Source organism: Nicotiana tomentosiformis, chromosome 5 (assembly GCF_000390325.3).
Source record: "Nicotiana tomentosiformis chromosome 5, ASM39032v3, whole genome shotgun sequence".
Lineage (NCBI taxonomy): Eukaryota > Viridiplantae > Streptophyta > Magnoliopsida > Solanales > Solanaceae > Nicotiana > Nicotiana tomentosiformis.
In genome coordinates this window covers 137,228,591-137,255,354 of record NC_090816.1, presented here as the reverse complement: position 1 = coordinate 137,255,354, position 26,764 = coordinate 137,228,591, and the positions used below count along the sequence as shown (strand labels likewise).

Below are 26,764 nucleotides of genomic sequence, written 5' to 3'. Positions count from 1 at the left end.
CTATAGAGTTTAAATCCTAGATTCGCCACACGGGAGGACCACAAACCACATAAAGGGAAAAAATAGAGTTCAAATTAAGTTTTTCGAGCATCCAATATCCAATAAATGTATAAAAAGTGGTCAAAGGTTGGAGGACCAAAATGGTTGGCTAACCAACTCATATGAACCCACCTTTAATTGACCAAATCCTAAGCAACCTTGCCAGCTATAATTCACTAGGTGACATAGGAAATAGACAAAAATGATCTTAAAAAACCTATTTTTATAACCATTCCGTATTCAAAAACTTAGACTAATTTAAATTTGTATTGTCAATTAGGTCGATTAAACGTGAATTCGCACGGTGTAAGATTTGTTAGAAGGGAAACGCACTACACCCTCTTGTGGTGTGGAGAAAACTTAAGACAGAATTTCAATAAAATGATTGAAAGGCCAGTGGGGGAGGTGGGGTTTCTGGACAACAACTATTATAACTAAGTGGGGAACACAGGCATCTGATGCTCTCTAGTTGCATAGAGAACCACAAACTCTAGTGTAATCATCTAAGCTTGGAAATTTTGATGTTCGTAAATCATGAATATATCACATAAATGGCCAAATATGTTTGCTTCATACACTAGCATATATTCATGTTCAAAAAAAAGGAAAAAACAACCTCTAGCCTACTATGCTAGTTGATTTTCACACACTAAAAATCAAGAAAATTAGTAACCCTTCTACAAGAACTTGGACCTCACAAACAAAACTAGAGGATAATAACCCAAATTCTTACCAAACAAAAAGAAAAAACCCAAAACTAGGCAAACAACATCCTCCTCCCAAAAAACCAGCACCAGTTAATAATTCAAGAGGGACATGACAAGTGAGAACCCTTCCTCTAAATACCTAGTCAAAAATAAGGTCAGAGTTTCTTCACTAGCTTCTAATAATATTATTTTTTAGTTTTTTTATATTATCTGAGATCATCCATTATCCCAAATTTCTAAGACACTCTGTACAAACTCTTCAAACCCCTTCTTCCTATATACAGAACACAACCACTACAGTAGAAATACTAGTCTAAAACTTCTACTTTTCTCAAGGAGTTGAACTTGAAGCTTCTTGTCTTGGTTCTCTCAAGTATCCCAGTAGAGTTTCTGCCTGAGAAAAAAGAAAAAGACCAAACGCCATTAAATTCTTTCCATAACAAGAATAGGATCAAAGTAATACAGCTTGTATCCCTTGTACTTAAAATGCATACGCAGACTAAAACATCAGTGTCACTGAAAGCAACACAGCAGCAGTATTTGTTCTATACGTTACTGCAACAAGTACCAGAAAGTTCAAATGATAACATCACCAAAATAAAAGAAAACGAAATGCTCATTTCAAAGGATAGCAAACCACACCATACAACTGTAATCTCCAAACTTCACTCTCATGCTTTCTTCATTCATCTCTTTCTATTTTCTTCCATACCCCCATCTTCCAACTCTCAAACATCCAAGTATTGAAAAACACTCCACACCATATGTTTATGATTATATAAATTCAAATATGTCATGGTAACCAATAAAATTTAATCTTTATTCCAACTTTATGCCCTTAGTTAACTACTGGCACAAATTAGTTTAAGTTAAAAGCTCTACTCATCAAAAATCATAGCAACTTTCAAACAAATTGCTTCAATAACAAGAACTCCTACTAATAAATGTCAATAATTTGAAAGAACTATTGGTTCTTTAATATTACTAATTCCATAAAAATTCAGTCTTTAACTAGCCACTACAACAACTCTAATAAATGATCAAGATTTTTCCTTTTCTTTTCCAACAACTTCAGTAAACAGTTCTAGTGGTGGATCGAAAACTCAAAACTCACCTTGTGCTTAGCTTTAGCAGTTCCATAAAACTAATTCCATAAAGATTCAGTCTTTAACTAAACAATACTACTAATTACAACTACAAAGTGCTAATAATTGACTAAGATAACTCACCTTGTGCTTAGCTTTAGCAGTACCATTCTGAGACAAGGCAACAAGAGGAGGAATTCCACCTTCTCTAACAAGAAGCCCTCTGTTCCTAACACTATCCACACAAAGCTGCAAAAGTGTCAACACTGCAAATTCCCTTCCTTTATCAGAACCATCTTCAATAGCTTCAACAAGTGTAGCAATTCCCCCTTCCTCAACAATAGCCACTTTCCCCATTTCAATCCCAGCCAATATACTCAACACGACCATTGCCTTTTCAGCTAATCCATTCCCATTTTCACAAACTAGCCCTACTAATGGCTTCACTGCACCTGCAACAATAGCCCTCTCTTTATTTAATTTCACTGAACAAAGCTTATAAAGAGTCGTTAAAGCATCTTTTTTTCCTCTATTCGTTCCATTTATAAGCAATCCCACTAATGGTGGAACTGCACCACAAGCACCAATTGAAAGCTTATTTTCATCAACTAAAGCTAAGCTTAAAAGCCCACACGCAGCATTCTGTTTCGACGTGTCGGTCCCGGTTTTGAGCACGTAGATTAATGACTTAATTGCCCCTGAGGAAGTGATTAAGGTCTTGTTTGGCTCGTGAAGTGAGAGATTTAAGAGTGCTGTTACTGCGTGTTCTTGCGTCCACGGGTCGGTGCACCGGAGAAGTGGGATTAGGACTGGAATTGCACCCGATTCGCCTATTAAAGCCCGATTATCAGCCCGATTCTTCGCTAACAGCCTTAATTTAGCTGCCGCCGATCTTTTAACGGCGACTGACGGAGAATTTAAGCTGTCGACGCAGAGTTTCACCGTCGGTTGAAGATCCTCCGGCGAAATGCTCTCGATTATCTCCGTTGAAAATTTCTCTCTTTCTAGAAACCCGAAGCAAGGTTCAGGTTCGGGTTCGGGTTTAAAATTCGGGTTACTCTGATCCGAAACTGGAACATTTGCTAACCGCTGTAACTCGCCGGAGATATCACTGCTACAAGCTGAGAAATCACTGAAAGCTTGAGAAAGTTCTAGATAATCCTCATCGGAAGTAGACGATTTGTTCGCTGGAGGCTTTCTCGAAAGCTCGCCGAGATGAATATCAATGACGGAGTCGGTGAGATTCTCGGAAATAGCACCGGAGTTTTCAGAAACGGAGCCGGAGCAATTAGTTGACCGGAAAGTAGTTGATGATCGGATAGTTCTCATGGACCGACCAATTGAACGGTTGATTTTAGCGGCGGAAGATAACGGTGGTGGAGTGTAGTAATAAGGCCGTGTTTGGCCAATATGGGTAGTACTAGAAACACTATTAACACTATGAGAATGTGAATGAGACTGAGATTCTTCAAGTGAAACCATTTTTTTTTAAAAACTTTTGAGTTTTGAAGGAATGAGAAAAAATGGAGGAATTTTATAGAAGGAAAAGATAGAAAGGATGAGAAGGAGAGGATTTGGTCTGTTTGGTGGCTATGATTTTTGATTTTGTGCTAAAATGACATGCGGTGTGTTGTGTATTTAGTATCACAAGCAGGGGAAACCTTCCAGCTCATTGTCAAAGCCCGAGGTTAATTTTTAGTACTAACATATCACTGGGTTAGATAATTTCCTTTTAACTATAATCCTTTTTAAAAAAAAATATTTTTACCATAAGATGTTACGACTATAGTTTTATAATTTAAAAATTAACAAAATCAAGTATGTTATTCCTCTAAGCACCGATTATCCGAACTTTAGAAAGAATACTCAACACGGGTTCTCTAGATCTTAGTATGAGTAGCTAAAACCTCACTATATTTTTTCGGAACCTCAGCATTTTTCCTTCTTGCGTATGTGTTATAGCTTATAGCTCTAAGCCCCAATTCCTTAACTCGAACCTCGACACATGTATTTAAATTTCGACGGGTGTACTTAGAACCTTGCCCAAGTCTCGGAACATCAGCGTAGGTACTTGGAACCTTAGTATGAGTACTTGGTACCTCAACAAGCATACTTGGATAGGTAAGGGCACCCGATACCTTAATAGAGGTACTCGGTATATATTCAAGCTCAACACGAGTTCTCGATACCTAAACGTGCTCGAGGTACTTCGATCCTCAGAATGGGTACTTGCATGAAACTTTAGCATTGGTCTCGGGCCTCTAGCACGTGTACCCATTAACTCAACACGAGTACTCGATACCTGCTATGCTCAGCAAGGGTACTCGATACCTGCTTGTGCTCAATACAGGTATTTGAAGCCTCTATACATGTACTTGGAACTTCAACGATAATACTCGATATCCCAGCAGGGCTATCAGTACCTACCCCCTGTTTGTACTGGTTCTTAGTACCTAGTCGTGTACGTAGCACTTCAGCACGAGTTCTCAAATCCTTTACGAATACTTAGAACCTCCGCTCAAGTACACGATATTCCAATACGACTATTTGATACTTACCGGTGCTCAACACTGTATGGGGTGAAATTGATTGATTACAAGTGACTAGATAGCATGGGGACACGTGGAACCAAGAACAGGCAGAAGTTGAGTCGATAAATAATTGTTATCGATCACGAAATACATAACCGATACAGGGTGAATCCCGAAGGAAGCATAATCGATGGCAAAGATTCGAAGGCTTGACATCGGATAATATTAAATGAGCAACCTATAGAGAATATTTACATTCAAACTAGTCGTTATACACACATCAATGATACTTTTGTTCTCATTTAAGAAAAGCTTTATTTTAGAATCTTATCTTCCTAGGAATAGTTATAAATACCAGATTGACACCTCTTGTAAGGGGAGGACATATTCTACACACAAAAGTTATGACATACTGTTTCAAGTTCAATCTAAAGCATTTATCATTGATACTGTTCTTGCTCTAGGAAAGACCGAGCTCAGAATCATGTTTGCTACTTTTCTTTTAATTTTAATCGCTGATCTTATTTTTGTTCTGTTTTTTTATTATTTTTGGATCAAATCGATTCGCTTGTATATAAATCACGTAACTAATTTAACTGTACTGTTTTACGCGCCGGTAAACAAGCACAAATACCATATATTCTAGTGCGACTATTCGATACCTAGTCGTGCTCAACACGGGTACTTGAAACATGAAACTAAAGAGAACCCACGTGGAAGGTAGGTGAGATAGAGTAAAAGTAACAAGGGCCTGTGAAATTAGCAAGTTGCTTTTTGTACAGTACGAGTTTGCTTTTTTGCTTTGAAAGGACGTCGGTGAAGGGGAATGAGGTGACGTCGTTTCATGTTTTTTTTACTCTATTAGTCGCTTTTTGGTTGTCACTTTCATTTTCCCTGAAACAGTTAATTCCATCAATTTTTCAGATGTACCTCCCTACAACAGAGAAATGAACGAATACGAAATACGTATTTATGAAAGCAAATTTAAGAAAAAAGTAATAGTAGAGGTGTACGCTTTTGAAACAGTGAAATAATAGTACTGTATTTTAGAACTTTAGATAAAGTTCGTATTTTAATCTTTAAAGGACTTATATAATAACCTTCTTGGCAAGGACTGGCAACACCAAACGTGGTTTGAAGCTTTTTTTTAATACCATTAAGAAAATTAGTAAGAAAATACCATTAAGGATATGAATTATGGGCTTCATTTCTATATATTGACTATAAAAAATTATTTATACAATCAAATTATTTATATAAAACTTAAATTTGTATTCATCAATTAATAATCTACTAAAAGTTAGCAAACATATTAACATTGATAATTTACCTTTTTTTATCTAACTATTTCAGTATTTCTAAATGCCACTTGTTGGGCCCACAGAAAATAGGTCGACTGTGAGAACTGATTTTTGTCATTAATTATTTTGGTTGACAAAATTTCAAATTCTTTTACGATGCTTTTTGGTGATGTCTATTTTTTATGTCTATATTTTTCATTAATATGGTATTTATATTTTTTTGAGCCGAAAGACTATTGAAAATAATCTCTCTGTCTTCACAAGTTAGGGGTAAAGTTTGCATACATATTATCCTCCTCAGACCCCACGGTATGAGATTCATTCTGTATTATGGAAATATTAATTTTATTTTTTACTTTCAATAGACTAGTTAAACTAACGTCCAAATCAATTTCTGAACGCAATTTTACTTTATCGAATACAAGTATTTCGCTCAACTGTTCTCCTTAATTAGTTTTGTATCTTTGCAGTGTATAAAGGTATTAAATATATAGTTATTCTTTTTCGCAATAAAATGTAAAAAGATGTTCAATTTAAATTAAAAACCCACTAAGAAAAGCTCTAAGCTAGAATAAATGAGCAACTAATTCTAGTAAATCCAAAGCCTAAGAATCCACTACTCACTTGATTGAAGTAGACTCGAAAACACTATTTACGTACCATAGTATATTCTGGGTAAAAACTTACCTCGCATCACATCAACTCAATAAAAAAATGACACTTGTTATTTAATCTAACTATGTATATTAGTGGTTAATCATGGTTAACTTTTATTTTTTTGTACATATTGTAAAATTATAATTAAATATACTTAGTAATCTAGTCAGCTAATAACAGCTATTCCGTTACGCTCCTATAAATCTAGAAAACATATATTACTGTGAGAGAGCAAATATGAAATCTAAAACTGTGAGGCACAAATTTTTCTTCTTTCTTAGAGTCTCATCCTGACTTAACAGTATAAAATGGTATTTTATGTATAGTAATAATTAGTCAATATTCGTAAGACTATTTTCAAGGATTAAAAATTTTCAAGTTAAGGTTTTTACAGTTTTTGTGTTTATTCGTGTAACTATGTATGGAAGAAGAAGACAAGATTCTTCCTAAGTATTTGCCAAAGAAATAAAGTTTAGAACTTAGAAAAAGTTAGGAAAGACTATGAATTTCTACACAGATTTTAGAACTTAGAAAAAATTACATAAGATTCAAGTCACTAGATGCATCAAGAATGCAGAGAATGATTGCAAGGAAATAAAAGAAAGAGGATGACAGTAACCCTAAGAGTTTGTAACATCAGTTATTATATGATTCTACTGGGTTTTTTTTAATTTCTTATTTCTTCAAAATAAAAAAACCCTAGACGACCTTAGTTTATCTCCTATGGTTAATTTAATTAGATTTGGTGTAAACACCCGATGCGAATAAGTTTTTATCGTATATTCTGTACAACTAATTTGATATTTATTAAGTTCTTTTAGCCTTTTTAAAGTTTAATTGTATAGATATAGTAAATATATATTTCATAACAAATGAAAATGATTGTCCTCCTTTTAGGAAGACATTATCATCATATCTTGAAACCGGACACGTGGATAATTGAGTAGAGAGATAACAATTAAAGCTAAGGATGGCAAATGAGAGAAGAGTAAAGTGGGGTTTAATGCTAAGCTTATGCTTTAATAATATATTTCTTTCTTTTACGTAAAAGAGTGAAAAAGATTCTTTTGGTGTTTACGACAAATGTCAGGTCAGCTAATTGGATGTGTGATTTCTAATGACACGTGGTGACAACTGTTGACACAATGTCCTCTTCTCCTTCATTTAATGATCAAAATCAGATGAATTTGATAAGCTGTGATATATATTACGAGAATTTATAATGAATTGATTAATCTACGTTAGTAATTATTAATTTATCATAATTATTTCATTTTTTTCTGATGTTGATCGCAATATAAGAAATAAAATTCCACTAAGCAAAGATAGAGGGAACAGATTAAAAGAGTATATATAACTTTTTACTTTTGTGGACAAGATCGTTCTAGTTTGGATGGTTGTTGCGTTGTAATTTATTGTGTTAGTATTGTATTGTCTGTATTTTTGAATTCGATCTAATTTTAACTTGTTGTTATTTTCATTTGTTGCAATTATCTTTTTTTTTAGCCGTTCTCTAGTCGAGTGTTTATCAGAAACAATCTCTCTACCCTTGCATGGGTAGGGGTAAGACTTCGTACATCTTACCCTCTCAGACCCCACTCGTGAGAGATTACTATGTTTGTTGTTGTTGTTGTTATTGTATTTGCATTGTATTGTTATTTAACGTATAATATATATTTTGATTGTTACTTAAATTTTATTGTTTCATATGATCATATCGTTAAATTCATTATTGTGTAAGGTCAAAAAATGCTACTTTAATACCCAACTTGGTGTAGTTGTGTCATTACATTTCTTTTCTTTTCTCATCTTATCCTTTTTTATTATTAAATAATAATCTTATTTTATTCTTTATTCTACCTTTTGTATATAATAATTTTATTTTGTATCCTATTTTTTAATAATATTATAAATTATTTTCATATTGTTAGTGCGTGACATCATATAACGACGCTAACATAATATAGTACAATATAATGTAATATAATATATTATGAAACATTATGAAATAACATGTAATAAACACCCAAAAAAACTGTAATGCTTTTTTTTTTATTTATCTAAGTTATGAATTGTGTTTTGCTTTATAGTTCTCAACAAAACACCTTTCACCCAATTATTTTAGTCATTAAATTGTGGTTTTGGGGGTTTTGTTTTGGGTGGGTTTTGGGGGGGGGGGGGGGAGGGGTTAATGAATTTGGGAGACTTGATTTTTTGAAGTCAGTGAAATTCGTTGGGAGAATAAGTTATAGCTTCCATTTTGACCTTTTACCTTCTGGACGGCCAATTTGGCTCGATATTCAAGAATGTACAACGAGTATAGTACTCCATGCAGGTAAGACTGTACTGTGCTCGTAGATTTCAAGAAATTTGCTTCATTCTGTACACGTGGTTGCAGGCTGGAGCCTGCATAGATTGTTGTACCTTTTTTATATGTACTTTCTCTGTTTATTTTTACTCGTTGTTAATTAACAGTAATAAATAAAGTACATAATTTACCATGATATTCATATTAATTGATGTATATTTTTAATAAATTTATAAAAATAATTTAAAATACATAATTAATAATATGGGTATAATAAAAAAAAAATTGTTTTCTATTGATATGCTAAAAATAACAAGTAAAGTAAACTTTTATTTTAAGAATACTGAATAAATAAAAGTGAAAGTGTACTTTAAGCTTTAATAACAGTTAGTAGAAAATAAGAAGTTTACAGTGTACTTCGTCAGTTGAACGTTTTAATCGAACATAAATACTATTTTTACTTGACAGTTGTCACACGAATTTTAAAAAATTCTCCATCTTATGTATAACCTAGCTAGCAGATAAAAAGTAGTAGTATAAAATTTTTATAAATATATATGATGAAAAAATTATACTTTAAAAAAAAAAATAATCATAATTTAGAAATTTAAATAAAATTAAAACTTACAAGGTTTTAAAAATTATACAAAATAAATTATGTGACACGATGTAAAAAGATATGTCATATATTCACGAATGTTACAAAATAGGAAAAGAAAATACTTCTAACGTTTCAATTTATGTAATTCACTACTACAAATCTACCAAAATCCGTCCAAACCATACCAACTGAAATCGGTCGGAAGGGAAAATCGACTGAAATCGGTCGCAAAAATCAAATAAATATTTTGATTAAACAATACCGACCGCTTTCGGTCGGAAAAGTGATCCCACAATAAAGAAATAATGCTTTGTCTAATACATATATTAATTTCGATCGATGTCGATCAGAAATTGGTCAATATTTGACCATAACCTGGTCAGACTTTGCATATTATATACAAAAAAAAATTTAATTAAAAAAATTCAAGTATACCGACCGAAGTCGGTCGGAAATTTTGATTTAATTTTTCCTGCCCAGGCTCAATTATTTTTTTCCCATAACAAAAATACAACAACAACAATAACAACAACCCAGTATAATCTCACTAGTAGGATCTGGGGAGGGTAGTGTGTACACAAACTACCCCTACCCTAGGGTAAAGAGGCTGTTTCCGATAGACTCCCGACTCCCTCCCTCCAAGAACTCGCCACCTTGCTCTTGGGGTGACTCGAACTCACAACCTCTTGGTTGAAAGTGGAGGATGTTTACCACTAGAGCAACCCACCATAACAAAAAAAAATTAAATTATTATGAATATACCGACCGAATTCGGTCAGTATTAATGGTCAAAAATAGTCAACCACCTACAAATTATTGTTATTTACAATATATATATATATATATATATCATAACATGTTGGATACAACGACTATATCAATTAAACTCGATCAATTATATATATAATTTTTATTATTTGTGTGCTTTTGTATAAATTACACTTCATATTCGTATACGTGTAATAAATTCTAATAGAGTGTATGAATTTATTTCATTTATGATAATTTACATTTACATACATATGACTAGCGTTGATGATTTATTCTCAACTATTCATACTTGAATGCTTGATGATTTATTCTCAATTGGATATAATCTATATTAAATTGGATACAACTTAATATTGGATATAGATCCAATTATATTAAGTTGTATCCAATTATATTAAGTTGTATTAATACTTTGCTCGGATACTTCATCGGTGGATCAATTGAAAATTCAATTATATTCGATTAAAACTTACTATAATTGAATTAAATTGTATTAATACAACTTAATATAATTGGATACAACTTAATAAAACCGACTGAAATCGGTCGGTATATTTATAATAATTTAATGAAGGAAAATTTTAATTAATGTTTTTGAAACCGAATTCGGTCGGAAATTTTGAGGTCAAACGGTCAAAACATATTTTATTATTACTGACCGACATTTCCGACCGAAGTCGGTCGGTAATATCCTAATTAGATCTAAGAGATGGGTTTTCTTCCCCGTTTTCATCTTTTTCCTCTCTCACTTCTTTCACTCTCCCATCTCTCTTTCTCACACCTTTTTACCCAAATCCCACTCAAAATCAAGTCCCCCACCCCCAAAATCGAAACTCCACCTCTCCCAGCCCCACCTCCTCCGCCTGCCACTGCCACATCTACCACTGTCACTCCCCTCCCGTCGCCATCACTACCATTCCCTTTCAAGGTTAGTATTCTACCTTGTTAGCCTTTTAATTTTTAATTTATTGCATGCCTAATATAATTTTATGCAATTGTTTTAGGATTTTTTTCTATTTTGGATTTGTGTGACGAAATTTGACAGTTTTTGAACTACATTATAATTAAAGTGAACTACATTGTAACTAAAATTGATTATGCACTAATAGAGGTGTATAAATTATTTAAACTAGTTAATTTTGTGGTGTATAAATTATATAAACTAGGGGTTAGTGCTATTAATTTATGAAGTTGGATGCTCTTAATTTTGTTTATTGCTTTTAGAAATAATTTATTATTTTAGGGTTTAATGTATTATTATATTAGTGTTTATTGCTTTTAGAGATTTAGGGTTTATTAATTTAGGAGATAATATTGTTCTATTAGTGTTTATTGCTTTTAGAAAATTTGGCATAACTAATTATGCTAGATTAATTGAGTGTGCTAACAAATTATAATTGAATGAGTTAGTCTAATTGAATGGCTTAACTTATTCAATATTCTAGTAAGTAAATGTTGTACTTTGTAACTAAAGTTTATTATGCAACTTAATTCTATAAATTAATTTGAATTATAGTTAATATAACATGTAATTTATTTATTCTTTATGTAAATGGAATATCGTAGTTGGATTATGATTAATATAACTTGTAATTTATTATTTTAGGGTTTAATTTATTATTATATTAGTGTTTATTGCTTTTAAAAATTTAGGATTTATTAATTTACGGGATAATATTGTTCTATTAGTGTTTATTGCTTTTAGAAAGTTAGGCTTAACTAATTATGCTAGATTAATTGAGTGTGCTAACAAATTATAATTGAATGAGTTAGTCTAATTGAATGGCTTAACTTATTCAATATTCTAGTAAGTAAATATTGTACTTTGTAACTAAAGTTTATTATGTAACTTAATTCTATAAATTAATTTGAATTATGATTAATATAACATGTAATTTATTTGTTCTTTATGTAGATAAAATATCGTAGTTGGATTATGATTAATATAACATGTAATTTATTATTTTAGGGTTTAATTTATTATTATATTAGTGTTTATTGCTTTTAGAAATTTAGGATTTATTAATTTATGGGCTAATATTATTTTATTAGTGTTTATTGCTTTTAGAACGTTAGGCTTAACTAATTATGCTAGATTAATTGAGAGTGCTAACAAATTATAATTGAATGAGTTAGTCTAATTGAATGGGTTAACTTATTCAATATTCTAGTAAGTAAATGTTGTACTTTATAACTAAAGTTTATTATGTAACTTAATTCTATAAATTAATTTGAATTATGATTAATATAACATGTAATTTATTTGTTCTTTATGTAGATGGAATATCGTAGTTGGATGTATAATAGGAATTATCCTAATCGTCGTTTTTTTAGGGAGAAATTTATAGAAGGGGTTAAGGAATTTATTAGGCATGCAATGTCACTTGAACCGTTTCAGATCGGAGGGATGATTAGGTGTCCTTGTACGAAGTGCAAGTGTTTGCATTTTTTGGGTTCAGAGGATGTTACGACTCATCTTTATAGAAAGGGGTTTATGGATAATTATTTTGTGTGGACTAGTCATGGAGAGGTTGATGGTACTGATGGTTTATTTCATAACGTAGTTGTTGGTGAAAGTAGTAGGTCGGTGGAGAATAACGTTCAACATCCTAGATACCATGCAATGGTTGCAGATGCTTTTGGGATACACTTCAATTTTGAAACCCATGAAAGTGTTGAACAACCTCCTAACGAAGAGGCAAAATATTTTTATGAACAGTTGAAGGCCGTTAGTCGTCCAATAAGGGAATGGAGTATGCACTCTCAGTTGTCTGTTGCGGTTAGATTGTTAAGTATCAAATCAGATACCGATATTTCTCAAACGGGAATTGATTCTTTCATTAGCCTTATGAGTGAACTAGTTGACCCAACTTTCAACATACCCGAACATTTCTATAAGGCTAAAAGATTGGTTTCTAAGTTAGGACTCTCGTCAATGAGAATCGATTGTTGTGAAGATGGTTGCATGTTGTATTATAAGGGTAATGAAAATTAAAAAAGTTGTAAATTTTGTGAAAAACCTCGTTTTAAGAGGGTTTCCAGCGGGAAGAATGTTACTGTGAAGTCGATGCATTATTTACCTCTTATTCCTAAATTAAAGAGGTTTTACGCATCGATGAGTTCCGCTCCTCATATGAGATGGCACTATGAAAATAGAAGGGGTCCGGAGTTATGTGTCATCCTTCAGATGAGGAAGCTTGGAAGTATTTTGATAGGACGTATCCGGATTATGCTAGTGAACTGAGGAATGTTCGGTTGGGTTTGTGTGCTGATGATTTCACGCCATTTTCTGTTTCTGCAACACCATATTCATGCTGGTCGGTCTTTATTACGCCGTATAATCTTCTGTCTAAAATGTGTATGACCAGTCCGTATAACCAAATGGTGGATGATCAATTAGAAAATAACTTGTAACATCCTCAACACATATTAATAGAAGCTGATATGGAGGAAATAACAATCATAGAAAATGAGGATGAAGAATCACCTAATGAAAATGAAATAAGTGAAGAGGAAGAATTTTCGGACGAGGAAGGAGACTTCGAAGGCGACTAGTATGTTAGTGTTTTCAAGCGCTTTCAACTTATATATATATTTATATTGTCAATTCTAATATTTTATTTAATTTATGCAGATGACCGGTAGGGGTCGAGGTAGGTATAGGAAGGATAAAAGGCCTATCGATGATGATGATGGTACTACACTCTATCTTTCTTCCACTCTACACTTACATCCCTCCGCTGCTAATGGCTGGCAGCAATCTTCTAGGTACACATATATTCCACCACATCCATCTACTCATCAGACTACCTACTATTCACCCTCCCAGCAGTATTCTCACCATTCTCCGCCACAGGGCTATACCCCGCTTCCTCCACATGATCCAACATATAGTTACATGAGTCCATCAAGTCATCAGTCATAGAGCCATGCGGTGATACGCCCGCCATCTGCTCCCTTTGCTTCATCACCAGCTGGATCGCATCCATCTAAATTTAAGCCAGCCGGATCGCAGCAGTGGTCTGGATCGCAGCAGGGGTCTAGATCGCTGCAAGGGTGTGGATCGCAGTCATCTTCATCAGCGACCCCGTCTCCTTCTCCACGGAGTTCGTCTCCTAGCATTTCTAGACTTCGCCTTCGGGATAGTAGCCCGAGCCAGATGCCTCCCCTTCTGCATATGCTTCAGGTTCATCGGAGGAAGATGATCCAGAGGAAGTGCGGTATGATCGTTATCATAGGATGATCATCAGGCCTGAGGGCAATGTGTAAGATTTATTTATTACCTCTTTGTTTTGCTGAATTATAATAGCTTGTCTTGTTTATTTAACGTAATTGCTATGTTGCAGGTTTATACCTAATAATCCGACTACAAAGATAATCACTAAAGCTCTTGGCCGGTTATATGATGCACCCTACGCGACTTGGAGTGACTTTCCACCGAAACCCGTGCAATAAATTTTCAACCAATTTAAGGTTTTAATTCAATTCTTATCTATTTAAGCATTATTTTAATAATATTTTCATCTAATATTACACACTTCATTTGCAGATTAAGTGTGCTTGGGAGGACCGGCATGACAGTGCCATTCTTGCAAATTTTGAGTTCAAATGCCGTAAGAGACTATCCGATTCCTTCTATTATGCTCGGAAGAAGAGCAAGAAGCCTTTATGGGTTCTACCACACATATGGGAGGATCTGCTGAGGCAGTGGATCACTGCGAAGTTTGAGAAGAAAAGTGAACAGGGAAAGAAGGCCCGAGCATCTGAGAAGGGTGGCTCCTTGCACTGTGTGGGCGCAAGGAGCATGGGGACTGCGAAGTGACTACTGGTAATTCCTTAAAATATTTAATTCTATTTTTATCGAACTATATTTATATATTTTAATTTAGTTAATATGTTTTATTCTATTTGTGGGGAAAAAAATATGGGAGAAAGATGACTCATGATGAGTTTTTCATGGAGACTCACATCCGGAAGAAGAAGGCACCGACATATCCAACTAGATGGGTCGAGGACCGGGCAGAGACTTCATATGTAAGTTTCATAACTACTATAACTTTAAATTATTATTTATAATATTATATAATTAATAATTTTCTTTCTTCTAAATAAAGGACCGCTATAAGATTAATGTGGAGGAGTACACTCAGAGCTTGCCACAGAAAGAGCAAGGCGAGCGACCACCCATTTCAGACGAAGAAGCGCAGAGGATATGGTTGGATGTTGTCGTTGGTCCTAAAAAGGGGATAGCATACGGCCTTCCAGAGAGATCGCAATAATTTAAGGACTTCCGCCCAAGGCGAGGCAATTGATAGGTCGACTCTCTCGTCTATGGAGAAGAAGATCGCAAAGCTAACATCGGAGCTTGAAGAGACAAAGGCTAGAGAGCAAAAGAGAGATGAACAATTTGATACCCTTCAAGTTGAGCTAGAAAAGAGGGACCAATAATTTAATCTCCTTCAAGGTCAGCTGGCCAATCTTCTTGATAGTGGTGCTTTCCCCATTTTCCGGTCTCGTGAGCCTTCCCCGGATGCTAATCCTTCGAACTATGCCGACGATGAAACTTCTAGTAGTGAAGATGGAGATGATGCAATACAAAATACTCATTGAATGGTGTGTATTACTAAATAAAGTCTTGAACTTGTGAATATTTAGTTGGGAATAATTTTGAATGATGATTGTATTATTGATATTATTTTGTTATTGAACATTTGTATAGCTGTTGTCGTGGTTGGCATTGTTATTGTTGTTGTGGTTGTTATTAGCGTTGTTATTGTGGTTGTGGTTATTATTAGTATTGTTGTTGGTTAATTATGGTTGAATGACAACAATGTAATGCTGCCATTATAGGATGAATATTGATTGTAATTGGCAGGTGGTGTAGCTTAGAAAATCGACCAACTTCGGTCGGAAAATTCATATTATTTCCCAAAAAAATCAAAATTTTCGACCGAAGTCGATCGATAATTCAATTTGAAATCTGCAGATTTTTGAAATTTCCAACCGAAGTCGGTTGGAAATTACTTTTTTATTTATTTATTTTTTAGTATACCGTTCGATTTCAGTTGGTTTGTTACCATTTACAAAGAAATACAAAATTATTATATATTTATATTTTCGACCGATGTCGGTCGCTATTTTAAAAAATAAATAAAAAATAATTTAATAATTCCTACCGACTTCGGTCGGTATATTTATTTTTGTTGTCAGTCAAAGCGTTGAATTAACCGACCGACTTCAGTCGGAAAATTGCGACCGCCTTCGGTCGCAACACCTTAGCGACCATTATTTTTGCGACTAATTAAAAGCAGTCGGAAATCGGTCGCTTTTCCTTTAATTCCGACCGATTTCGGTCGGTTTTGGTGGACGAAATTTGACAGTTTTCTAGTAGTGATTGTGTTTGATTGAGTATGTTGTTTAAGAAAATAATAAATAATTTAAAACACGCCACAGTTATTTTTGTAAATTTAAAATTATGTAACTAAAAACAAAATAAGTAATTTAAAATTAAACTAATCTTAAGTATATAAAATATCATCCAATTCTATATATAACGTTCTTCTTGCTTGATTCTTTTCGCAAACTTAGTCAAAGAACAAAGCGTCATTATATATTTATATTGTGTCAATATAAAACTCTTGTATTATTAAAATAATAAACTTAGTAAGAATTTTGTCCCCCAGCACTTAAAATCATTAGAATATAATGTAAAGCATGAATAGGTCCAAAGATTTTTAATTATATAATTAAGTAATCAGATACCTTATAAACATTCTAGGAACCTTTACTAGAAATTTTTGGCGTATAATGGAAGAAAAATAGTCTACTTTAATATATTATAATTAAACGTAGGATACTGCCAATATTTGGACGCAATTGCTTCTATTTTTATTTGTTTTGGTGCCTTGTTCTGTTCAAATGCAACATCGCTGAGTTGTTTACCAACTTAATCACAAATTAATATTACTAATTAAAAAAAGATTATGTTGTCCCCATTATAATATCCATTAAACATTAGGGTAACGACCCACAATAATCTGCCGCACGCGTTAGTAAATCACATTAAGGTTGACATGTCAGAGACTTTAATTGTGTGTACTTTGGCTAATTTAATTCAAAACGGTAGTTAGATGGCTACTCCACTCGGCACTATGGGATCACTAAGGCCGATATTCGTCCCTGCTCAACAGGTGGGTCTTGTACTCAAGCTTCCTTCGATCGGCGCATTTATCAAAAGCAGATTCATGATTTCTTGATAAGCTTAACTTTCAATTAGGGTCGAATTTAATATTAGGCAATGTCCAAATATTCCTTTGTATTTTCGAAAATGATCTAAAGATATCCCTCGTTATACTATTAGGTTATCTATACCCTTGCAATCATACTTTGGGTTCAAATATACCTCTCATTTAAACGGAGGGACACGTGTCATCGTCCTGTTAGCCAATTCTAAATATCTCCTAATTAATTAAAAAGACTCATTACCCATACCCGAAAATCAATTTTCTAAAGTAATTTTTTTTTTTTTTTTTTGTAAAAACTAAAAAAAAAACTGATTTCTTTTTACTAAAAACTGAAAAAATCGAAAATATATTTTTTTCCAGTTTTTACAAAAAAACTACTTTAAAAAAATTGAAAAATATTTTTTAAAATAATATTTTTGTAAAAACTGAAAATAAGAACTGAAGCAATTTTCTAAAGCAATTAAAAACTGGAAAAAACTGAAATTATTTTAACTAAAAACTGGAAAAAAAAGAAGAAAATATTTGTTTTTCAGTTTTTACAAAAACATTGCTTTAGAAAATTGTTTTTCAGTTTTTTTTTAGTTTTTATAAAAACAATTGCTTTAGAAATTATTTTTCAGTTTTTTTTTAAAGCAATATTTTTCTAAAAGCTGGAAAAAAATATTTTCGATTTTTCAGTTATTAGTAAAAAAATATTCAGTTTTTTCAGTTTTTACAAAAACATTGCTTTAGAAAATTGCTTTTCAATTTTTTTTTTCCAGTTTTTACAAAAATATTATTTTAGAAAATATTTTTCAGTTTTCTTTTAAAGCAGTTTTTGGGTAAAAAACTGGAGAATAAAATATTTTCGTTTTTTTTTTTCCTTCAGTTTTTAGTTTAAAAAAAAATCAAATTTTCTAGTTTTTACAAAAAAAAAAAAATGCTTTAGAAAATTAATTTTCGGGTATGGGTAATGAGTCTTTTTAATTAATTAGGAGATATTTAAAATTGACCAACATGACGATGATACGTGTCTCTCCGTTTAAATGAGGGGTATATTTGAACCCAAAGTATGATTGCAGGGGTATAGATAACTCAATAGTATAACGAGAGGTATTCTTAGACCATTTTCGAATGTACAAGGGTATATTTGGACCTTTACTGTTTAATATTTGATAAAACCTAAGTAAATCGCCCCCCTCCCCCCCCCCCCCGAGTTCATTTGAACTCAGTAAACATAGTTGTATCCGTGTATGAATAGAATTCAGAGGCGAAACCATGATTTGAACAGTATATGTTCAAAATTCTAATATTTTTAAGAAGCTGTGTTCTAAATTAATAATTTATATAATTAATAAATTCCTTACAAAAATACAGAGTTGGGCTAAAATTACTCGATTAAGACAAACCCGCGACCGGAAGGCTAGCTGCGCCTATGCGTATGATGGTTAGGAAAATCCTAGTGATAAGTGAAATGAACCGTGATTATTGCTTATGCTTAGTGGAGAGAATTAAACGTGTAAATTATAATTCTCCACTACATAACTCAATTTCGATATTTCTAATTGAAAGTGAAAGGAGTCCATTCATTCTATAGCAATCCTTATAGGTGAAAAAACAATTTCACCGCCAAGTAAAAGGAGTGATAAGAAGATAAAAGCCATAAAGGTTAGTGCCATTTACCATGATTATGACTATCACTTGGTGCACAGTTAATAAAAACATGTAACGTGGTAATAATCCAACCTTTTTATATGTGGTAATGGTAAATTAGTGGAAGTGAGGATCATAATTACCATCCAGCTAAAAAGATTTATAATGGTGTTTAACTCTAGAAATCAAAGATTTTGACTAGTACATGTGGGAACACGTTCATTTAATTAGTACTTTAATCTATCTTAAGTTAGCTTTTCGACACGAGAGCAAGCAGCTTTTATGTACTAAGTTAAAACTAGTTAAACCTAGGATTTTTTACGAGGTCAATGATGGCTAAGATAGACCTACAATGTTAATTTGCGTCACTTTTATAATGCTTTTTGTAAATTTTGCCACTCAAAATATTGGAGTAGTAATGATGTTTTTTAAATCTTTGGTGGCCATAATAATCGCGTGGGTTATTTAATTTTTATGTCATTTTTTCAGTTTGTATACGGGTAAAATCGGGCTGGATGTTCGATCGAGATTCCAACCTCCCTAATTAAAGTCAGGGTCGAAATATTCATAATCGGGTAAAAGTCGAGCTCGAAGTTCGATCTTACGTCCAATACAATTAGCTAAAATCGAAATACCGTAAATAAGATCGGACCCAAAGCATTGCTAAAACTAGCCATCAACACCACGAGATTTGCTCTCGAGTTTATCGAAGTCATAGCCGGTCCCGGTCATAACGGTCTCAAAGAATATGCTGCTAGCTTATCCGAAATTCCGTAATTAACCGGACATTACGGCAAAAATCACGGAATATACCAAAAAAGGAACCAAAGGTCAACTAATCAAGGACATTTTTACCTTTTATGGAATAGTAGAATAATACCTAAAGAGTAGGTTCCTCTAATATATAAATGGGGCCTCACTGTCACAACCCGCACTTTGGGGTTGTGACTTCGGCCAAGAACCGGTGAGAAAAGGCTCTTCTGATTGTCTAACGTAGACTTGTCTACTCAGGTAACTTGGGTTTTTTAATTTTAAGCATATATAAGGAGGGAAGGGGAGGGGGGGGGGGGAGAGGGTATAAGTGTTGAAAGCTCAACCTGCCTCCCCCATACGTGCTGTCACCAAACCGTATCTAATGAGCGACCTTGAGGGGGAATCTCAAGGGCCTGCCTGGATGACTCAAAAGAGTGTCCTAGGTATCCATACGAGTTAGGGAACTCTATGGACGGCGCGACACCTTCGGGCTAGCGTTAGGCACCAAACGGGCGCTAGAGGTTGATATATATGACGGCTATGCCCCGCGGGCTGCCGAAAATGTTGGAAGAAGACCTCTGTGCCGATTAGATACTTGATGCACTTATCTTAGGGGCATCATGTGTCGACTTGTAAGCATGGCTTGGGTTCAGCCATGTGAGCAAGGGTCTGTTGGCCTAAACGTGCAATTGCGGGGCGACACTGTACTAGACTGGATGGAAGTGTGTCGCGAGGGCTATGTATGGGCATGGCACGAAAGACGCGCATGACAATGGGTAAGGACTAAAGGTTGCCTTACTCGGGCAATGCACAAGCTGGTTGCGGATGCACTAGGCGAGTGTCAAGCTTGAGGATTGAGCTGTGCACGCGAGAGCTATGCTCAGTTCTAGGCGAGGGACAAGACATGTTCTAAGCCAAACCCCAGGGTGCGCATGGATTATGATCCTAAGACGAGAAGAGCCACAACATGTCGAGGCCAAGTGCCTAGACATCTTACGGGCGACACAATTGGAGCATGCTTTCCAGGCAGGCTTCACCACAGGCACGTGATCGTGCTTGAAAAACCTGGGAAAAGATGAAGGCTGGCCTGCAGCGAGGGGAACTGCAGGCACCGCACGGGAAATTCGGTGCCGCTGGCGAGCGTAAGAAAAACGGGCTCGTGACACGTGGTATCAGAGTTGATTAAGGCCATACTATTCCATGACACAATGTCGAGGCAAAGGGTGGAGATGGCGAGTGCATTTTGGATGTCAGTGCGGAGATCATGTCAAAGCAGAGATTGATGTTCATATGCCACCAGAGATCGAGAATCCGATACTGCTGGTCGAAGAAAGAAATGGGTGATTCCACTTTCTTTCGAAAGTCTGGGCTTCTATTGAATGAGGTGATATGCCGATGAGTCGGATGGTCAAGAGAAGGCCATGTTTGCCAGGTCGAGCATCCATATTGCAAAAGAGTGGGAGTCGTGGACTATAAACATTCTGCATGATCATAGCGGAGATCTTGCCAAGGATGTGTGCAACGCATCACATGAGTGTCTTTTCTACGGGATAGACTTGTGAGCTGCCTGAGGGCATTGCCAAGGTGAGGAGACGAATTCGAAGAAATAGCGAAGCTTCAGAATTGGGTGGATTTTCAAGTTGGAAGATGTCATCATTCTGGAAAGGGGTACGCCGAATGATCGGGGACCGTTGAGAGTCCAAGTGCGAGGCACAACCAGACCGGGAAGCCGTGCTAGAAGGACCAAGTAAGTACTTGACTATAGGGCTAGTATTGACGTACTACCGGGATCATTGGGTACTTGCTGAGGAAGTGACTGTTGGAAAACAAAGAGCTTTGTTTGGGAATGCGGCGATGCTATGACTTTGAGAATGTAGTACTCACCAAGAGTCGTCCCAAGAGCTGGTCGAATGCCAAGTTGGACGACAACGTTAAGAAGTATCCTCCACATTGAGTGTGGGAGGATCCGCCTATGCATGAGGCATAAGGGCGAAGTCGTGAGTCCGGAAGCAAACATATCTCCAAAGGTACTTAGGGCAAGGAAAAGCTACGGGAGCGAAAGGCTACGAGAGCTATGCCGGAGTGCGCAAAAAGGCTACTGTAGCGATATAGCTACGAGAGTTGCGCCAGTAAGCACGCTGATGTGCTTACCATTGAAGGAAAAGTTTCAAACGGACATGAAGGCCGCGAGGGTCATGGTGTGATTGACTAGTATGGGTAAATCACAAAGTTAGACACCAGAGGGTGCAAGTGCGGAGGCACTTTCCAAGTGAACACCGAAAGGAGGTGAAGTGCAGAGGCACACTTGGAAGATACTCGGGGGAGAAGTGCATGGGGAACGACTCCTTTTGAGCAGGACTTCGAGGAAGTCCAACCCACAGGACAAAGGGAGCCGCGAAGTACATACCTTAGGGGGCAGATTCCGGGATGTCGTTGACCATGATGTGTCATCGGTACGATGACAGATGAGTGTGGGAGGATGTCACAACCTGCACTTTGGGGTTGTGACTTCGGCCAAGAACCGGTAAGAAATGGCTCTTCTGATTATCTAACGTAGACTTGTCTACTCAGGGAACTTGGGCTTTTTAATTTTAAGCATATATAAGGGGGTATAGGTGTTGAAAGCTCAACCTGCCTCCCCCATACGTGCTACCATCAAGCCGTATCTAATGAGCGACCTTGAGGGGGAACCTCAAGGGCCTGCCTGGATAACTCAAAGGAGTGTCCTAGGTATCCGTACAAGTTAAGGAACACTATAGACGGCGCGATGCCTTCAGGCTAGCGTTGGGCACCAAATAGGCACTAGAGGTTGATATGTTTGACGGCTATGCCCCCGGGCTGCCGAAATGTTGGAAGGCGACCTCCGTGCCGATTGGATACTTGATATGCCTATCTTAGGGGCATCATGTGTCGACTTGTAAACATGGCTTGGGTTCAGCCATGTGAGCAAGGGTCAATTGGCCTAAAGGTGCAGTTGTGTGGCGACACTGCACTAGACGAGATGGAAGTGTATCGCGAGGGCTATGTATGGGCATGGCACAAAAGACGCGCATGACAATGGCCAAGGACAAAAGGTTGCTTTACTCGGGCAAGGCACAAGCTGGTTGCAGATGCACTAGGCGAGTGTCAAGCTTGAGGATTGAGCTATGCACGCGACTACGATGCTCAGTTCTAGGCGAGGGACAATACATGTCCTAAGCTAAACCCCAGGGCGCGCATAGATTATGATCCTAAGACGAGAAGCGCCACAACATGTCGAGGCCAAGTGCCTAGACATCTTATGAGCGGCAAAATTGGAGCATGCCTTCCAGGCAGGCTTCACCACAGGCATAGGATCATGCTTGAAAAACCTGGGAAAGGAAGAAGGCTGGCCTGCAGCAAGGAGAACGGCAGGCGCCGCACGGACAATTCGGTGCCACTAGCGAGCATAAGGAAACGGGACCGTGACACTCACAATTCATAAATATATTATAACATACACTGATAAGCAATACATTCTCTAAGTTCTTACTCTTTCATATCTTTGTGTCAATAAAAGTGCATTCAACTCAAGGGTAACTTGCTTTCCTAAGCTGAAATCATTCAATTCATGTGGTTTGCAGTTAATTTATCACTATTTATTTCAATTGCAGTCTAATTTATCGCTTTGTATTAAGTTAATCTGCATATCCTTTAAACCACTAACAAATTCAATTGTTATCCGATTTCGAGGGTAAATAATTTGACGCCCACCGTGGGGCTTAGGATAATAATGGTTATTTGATACAAATCTCCATAACACACACTACTTTACACTTGCTCTTTCAAGTGTCTTTTATTTCAGACTAAAAATGCCAAACTCTCAATCAGCACCTATACATATCGATAACGGGTCCGATTATCAAGGTAAAAATAACAACATGGCACCCGGTAACAAAGTGCCGCCTGCTGATCCCGTTGGAATTTCGTTCGTAGATCCGATTGATGTTAATACACATATAGCTATTGGCACAAACTTTCCTACCGACCCCGAAAATAGCGTCCGTGGTAGAGCCCGATCGGCAACTCGAAACACGCAAAACATTGAAGAAGATAGGATCAGCTTACAAATGATCTTCGAATTGTTGTAGGCACAACATGCGACGATAGCTTAATTACATAACCAAAGTCGGGCACCAAGCAGGGTTGAGCCCGATCCGCCCCTTGAAGTCACCCGCAGAAAAAAACCGGACATAGAAAGGTCAAATGAACAAGAATCCGGTGCTAACACCGAGATTATAAAGATGCTCGAGGAGCTGACAAAGCGAATATAATCAGGGGAAAAAAAAAATCGAAGCAAACAACAAAAAGGTAGAAACCTACAATTCCAGGATAGATCAAATCCCAGAAGCACCTCCGATATTGAAAGGACTAAATTCCAGGAAGTTCGTGCAAAATCCTTTTCCTCCGAGCACGGCTCCGAAGTCGATCCCCAAGAAATTCCGTATGCCCGAAATACCTAAGTATAACGGAGCGACCGACACAAATGAGAATGTAACCTCATATATATGTTCCATCAAAGGAAACGACTTGGAAGACGACGAGATCGAGTCTGTTCTACTGAAAAAGTTGGGGAGACCCTGTCAAAAGGAGCTATGATATGGTATCACAACTTACCTCTTAATTCTATTGACTCATTCGTTATGCTTACAGACTCTTTCGTAAAAGCACATGCTGGTGCCATCAAGGTCGAAACCAGGAAATCAGACCATTTCAAAGTCAAACCGAAGGATAACGAGATGCTAATATTGATGTTGCAGCCCTTGTGTCGGCTATCAGGCGCATCAAAGATAGCAAATGGCCTCGACCTCTACAATCCGATCCAACTCAAAGGGATCCTAATTAGATGTGCAAATATCATGGAACTCACGGTCATAAAACGGAAGATTGTCGACAGCTGAGAGAAGACGTAGCCCGACTATTCTACAATGGGCACCTTCGAGAATTCTTGAGCGACCGGGCCAAGAATTATTTTAGTTACATGGATTCTAACAAACAAACGGAACAAGAAGAACCTCAACACATCATTAATATGATCATCGGTGGAGTCGATATCCCACAGGGGCCGATGTTGAAACGCACCAAAGTATCCATCACTAGGGAGAAACAAACCCGAGACTACATACCAGAAGGAACTTTATCTTTCAACGATGAGGATGCGGAATGGATCGTACAGCCTCACATTGATGCACTGGTAATATTTGTACTCGTAAATTAAATTTGAGTTAAACGTGTGTTAATTGATCTAGGTAGCTCGGCCAACATCATTCGGTCGAGGGTCATAGAGCAGCTCGGTCTATAGGACGAAATCGTGCCTACAATCCGAATTCTAAACGGATTCAACATGGCATGTGAAACCACAAAAGGGGAGATAACGTTGCCAATCAATACCACTGTGACCATACAGAAGGCCAAGTTTTATGTGATTGAAAGAGACATGAGGTACAACGCCCTACTCGAGAGGCAATGGATCTACAACATGAGGGCAGTGCCCTCAACTCTTCACCAAGTATTAAAATTCCAAACTCTATGGGGGATTAAGAAAATCTACGAGGAACAACCAGTCTCAAAAGAGATGTTTGTAGTCGAAGAAGTGATTCCAATATCGACACTTACAACAACGTAGGAACCAAGTTTGGGTACAAACCAAGAGGCCAAATAGCAGTCACCGATACCATCCATGGCCCAACCAGATAAGCATGGGACTGATGAAGACGATGATTACGAGGTTCCCCGTTCTTTTATAATCCCCGATGACTATAACACAACCAAATCGACGGTCGAAGAGCTAGAATATGTCATATTGATCGAGCATTTATCCGATCGGAAGGTATACCTGGGCATGGAGTTAACTCCCGAGCTCAGGAAAAAAATTATTCAATTTCTTATAGCTAACATAGATTATTTCGCTTGGCCCCATCTTGATATGACAGGGATCCCACCGGAGATAACCACTCACAAGCTAAGCCTGGACCCGAGATTCAATTCGGTCAAACAGAAGATGAGGCCCCAGTCCGAGGTCAAACATGCTTTCGTCAAGGACGAGGTATCTAAACTACTTAAAATAGGGTCCATTCGGGAGGTCAAATACCTGGATTGGTTAGCAAACGTAGTGGTAGTCCCTAAAAAGGGGAACAAATTATGAATGTGCATAGATTATAAGGATCTGAACAAAGCATGTCCCAAAGACTCTTTCGCTCTACCCAACATTGCTCGCATGATTGATGCCATGGACGGCCACGAGATTCTCAGTTTTTTCGATGCCTATTCCGGATACAACCAAAAATGGATGAACTCGGATGACCAGGAAAAAACCTCCTTCATCACTAAGTACGACACATACTGCTATAACGTGAAGCCATTCAGATTTAAAAACGCCGGTGCCACTTATCAACGCTTAGTAAACCGGATGTTTGAGGAACAAATAAGAAAATCTATTGAGGTTTACATTGATGATATGTTGGTTAAGTCCTTACGAGCAGAGGACCATTTAAAACATTTTTAGGAAACCTTCAGCATATAAAGAAGTACAATATGAAGCTGAACCCCAAAAAATGTGCGTTCATAGTCGGATCAGGTAAATTCCTCGGGTTCATGGTATCCAACCGAGGAATCGAGATCATCCCCGACAAGATCAAAGCCATCGAAGATATCATGGTCGTGGACGATGTAAAGGTCGTACAAAGGCTAGCCGGCCGCATAGCCTCTTTGGGGCGATTTATTTCGAGGTTATCCGACAAGAGCCACCGATTCTTCGCACTATTTAAAAAGAAGAATAACTTCTCATGGACTCCGGAATGCCAACGAGCTTTGGAAGAGCTCAAGAGGTACTTATTAAGCCCGCCGCTACTTCACACACCAAAGACAGACTAACAATTGTACTTGTACTTGGCGGTCTCGGAGATAGAGGTAAGTGGAGTCCTAGTTCGGGAAGAGCAAGGTACGCAATTTTCAATTTATTATATTAGTAGGACCTTAGGTGAGGCCGAAACTAGGTACCCTCACCTAGAAAAACTGGCGCTCGCTTTACTAAGCGCCTCTAGGAAGCTAAAACCAAACTTCCAGTGTCACCCCATATGTGTCGTAACTACTTACCCATTGAGAAATGTTATGGATA

The 26,764-nt window shown here is 36.5% G+C and overlaps 1 protein-coding gene across 1 annotated transcript; it reads right to left on the bottom strand.

Annotated features, from left to right (window-relative positions):
- Positions 1-603: 603 nt before the first annotated feature.
- LOC104110596 (U-box domain-containing protein 4) lies at positions 604-3,394 on the bottom strand. The gene is made up of 2 exons (XM_009620121.4): positions 1,976-3,394; positions 604-1,140 (listed from the first exon to the last, which is right to left on the bottom strand). The coding sequence occupies exons 1-2, from the start codon at positions 3,311-3,313 to the stop codon at positions 1,078-1,080; spliced, it is 1,401 nt and encodes a 466-aa protein (XP_009618416.1). The 5' UTR covers positions 3,314-3,394; the 3' UTR covers positions 604-1,077.
- Between the last annotated feature and the right edge of the window lie 23,370 nt (positions 3,395-26,764).

Coding starts and splice junctions, on each gene's coding strand:
- LOC104110596 (XM_009620121.4), bottom strand. CDS start 3,313: ATGGTTTCACTTGAAGAATCTCAGTCTCATTCACATTCTCATAGTGTT. Junction 1,141..1,975: donor CTGCTAAAGCTAAGCACAAG/GTGAGTTATCTT, acceptor CTTTTTTCTCAG/GCAGAAACTCTACTGGGATA.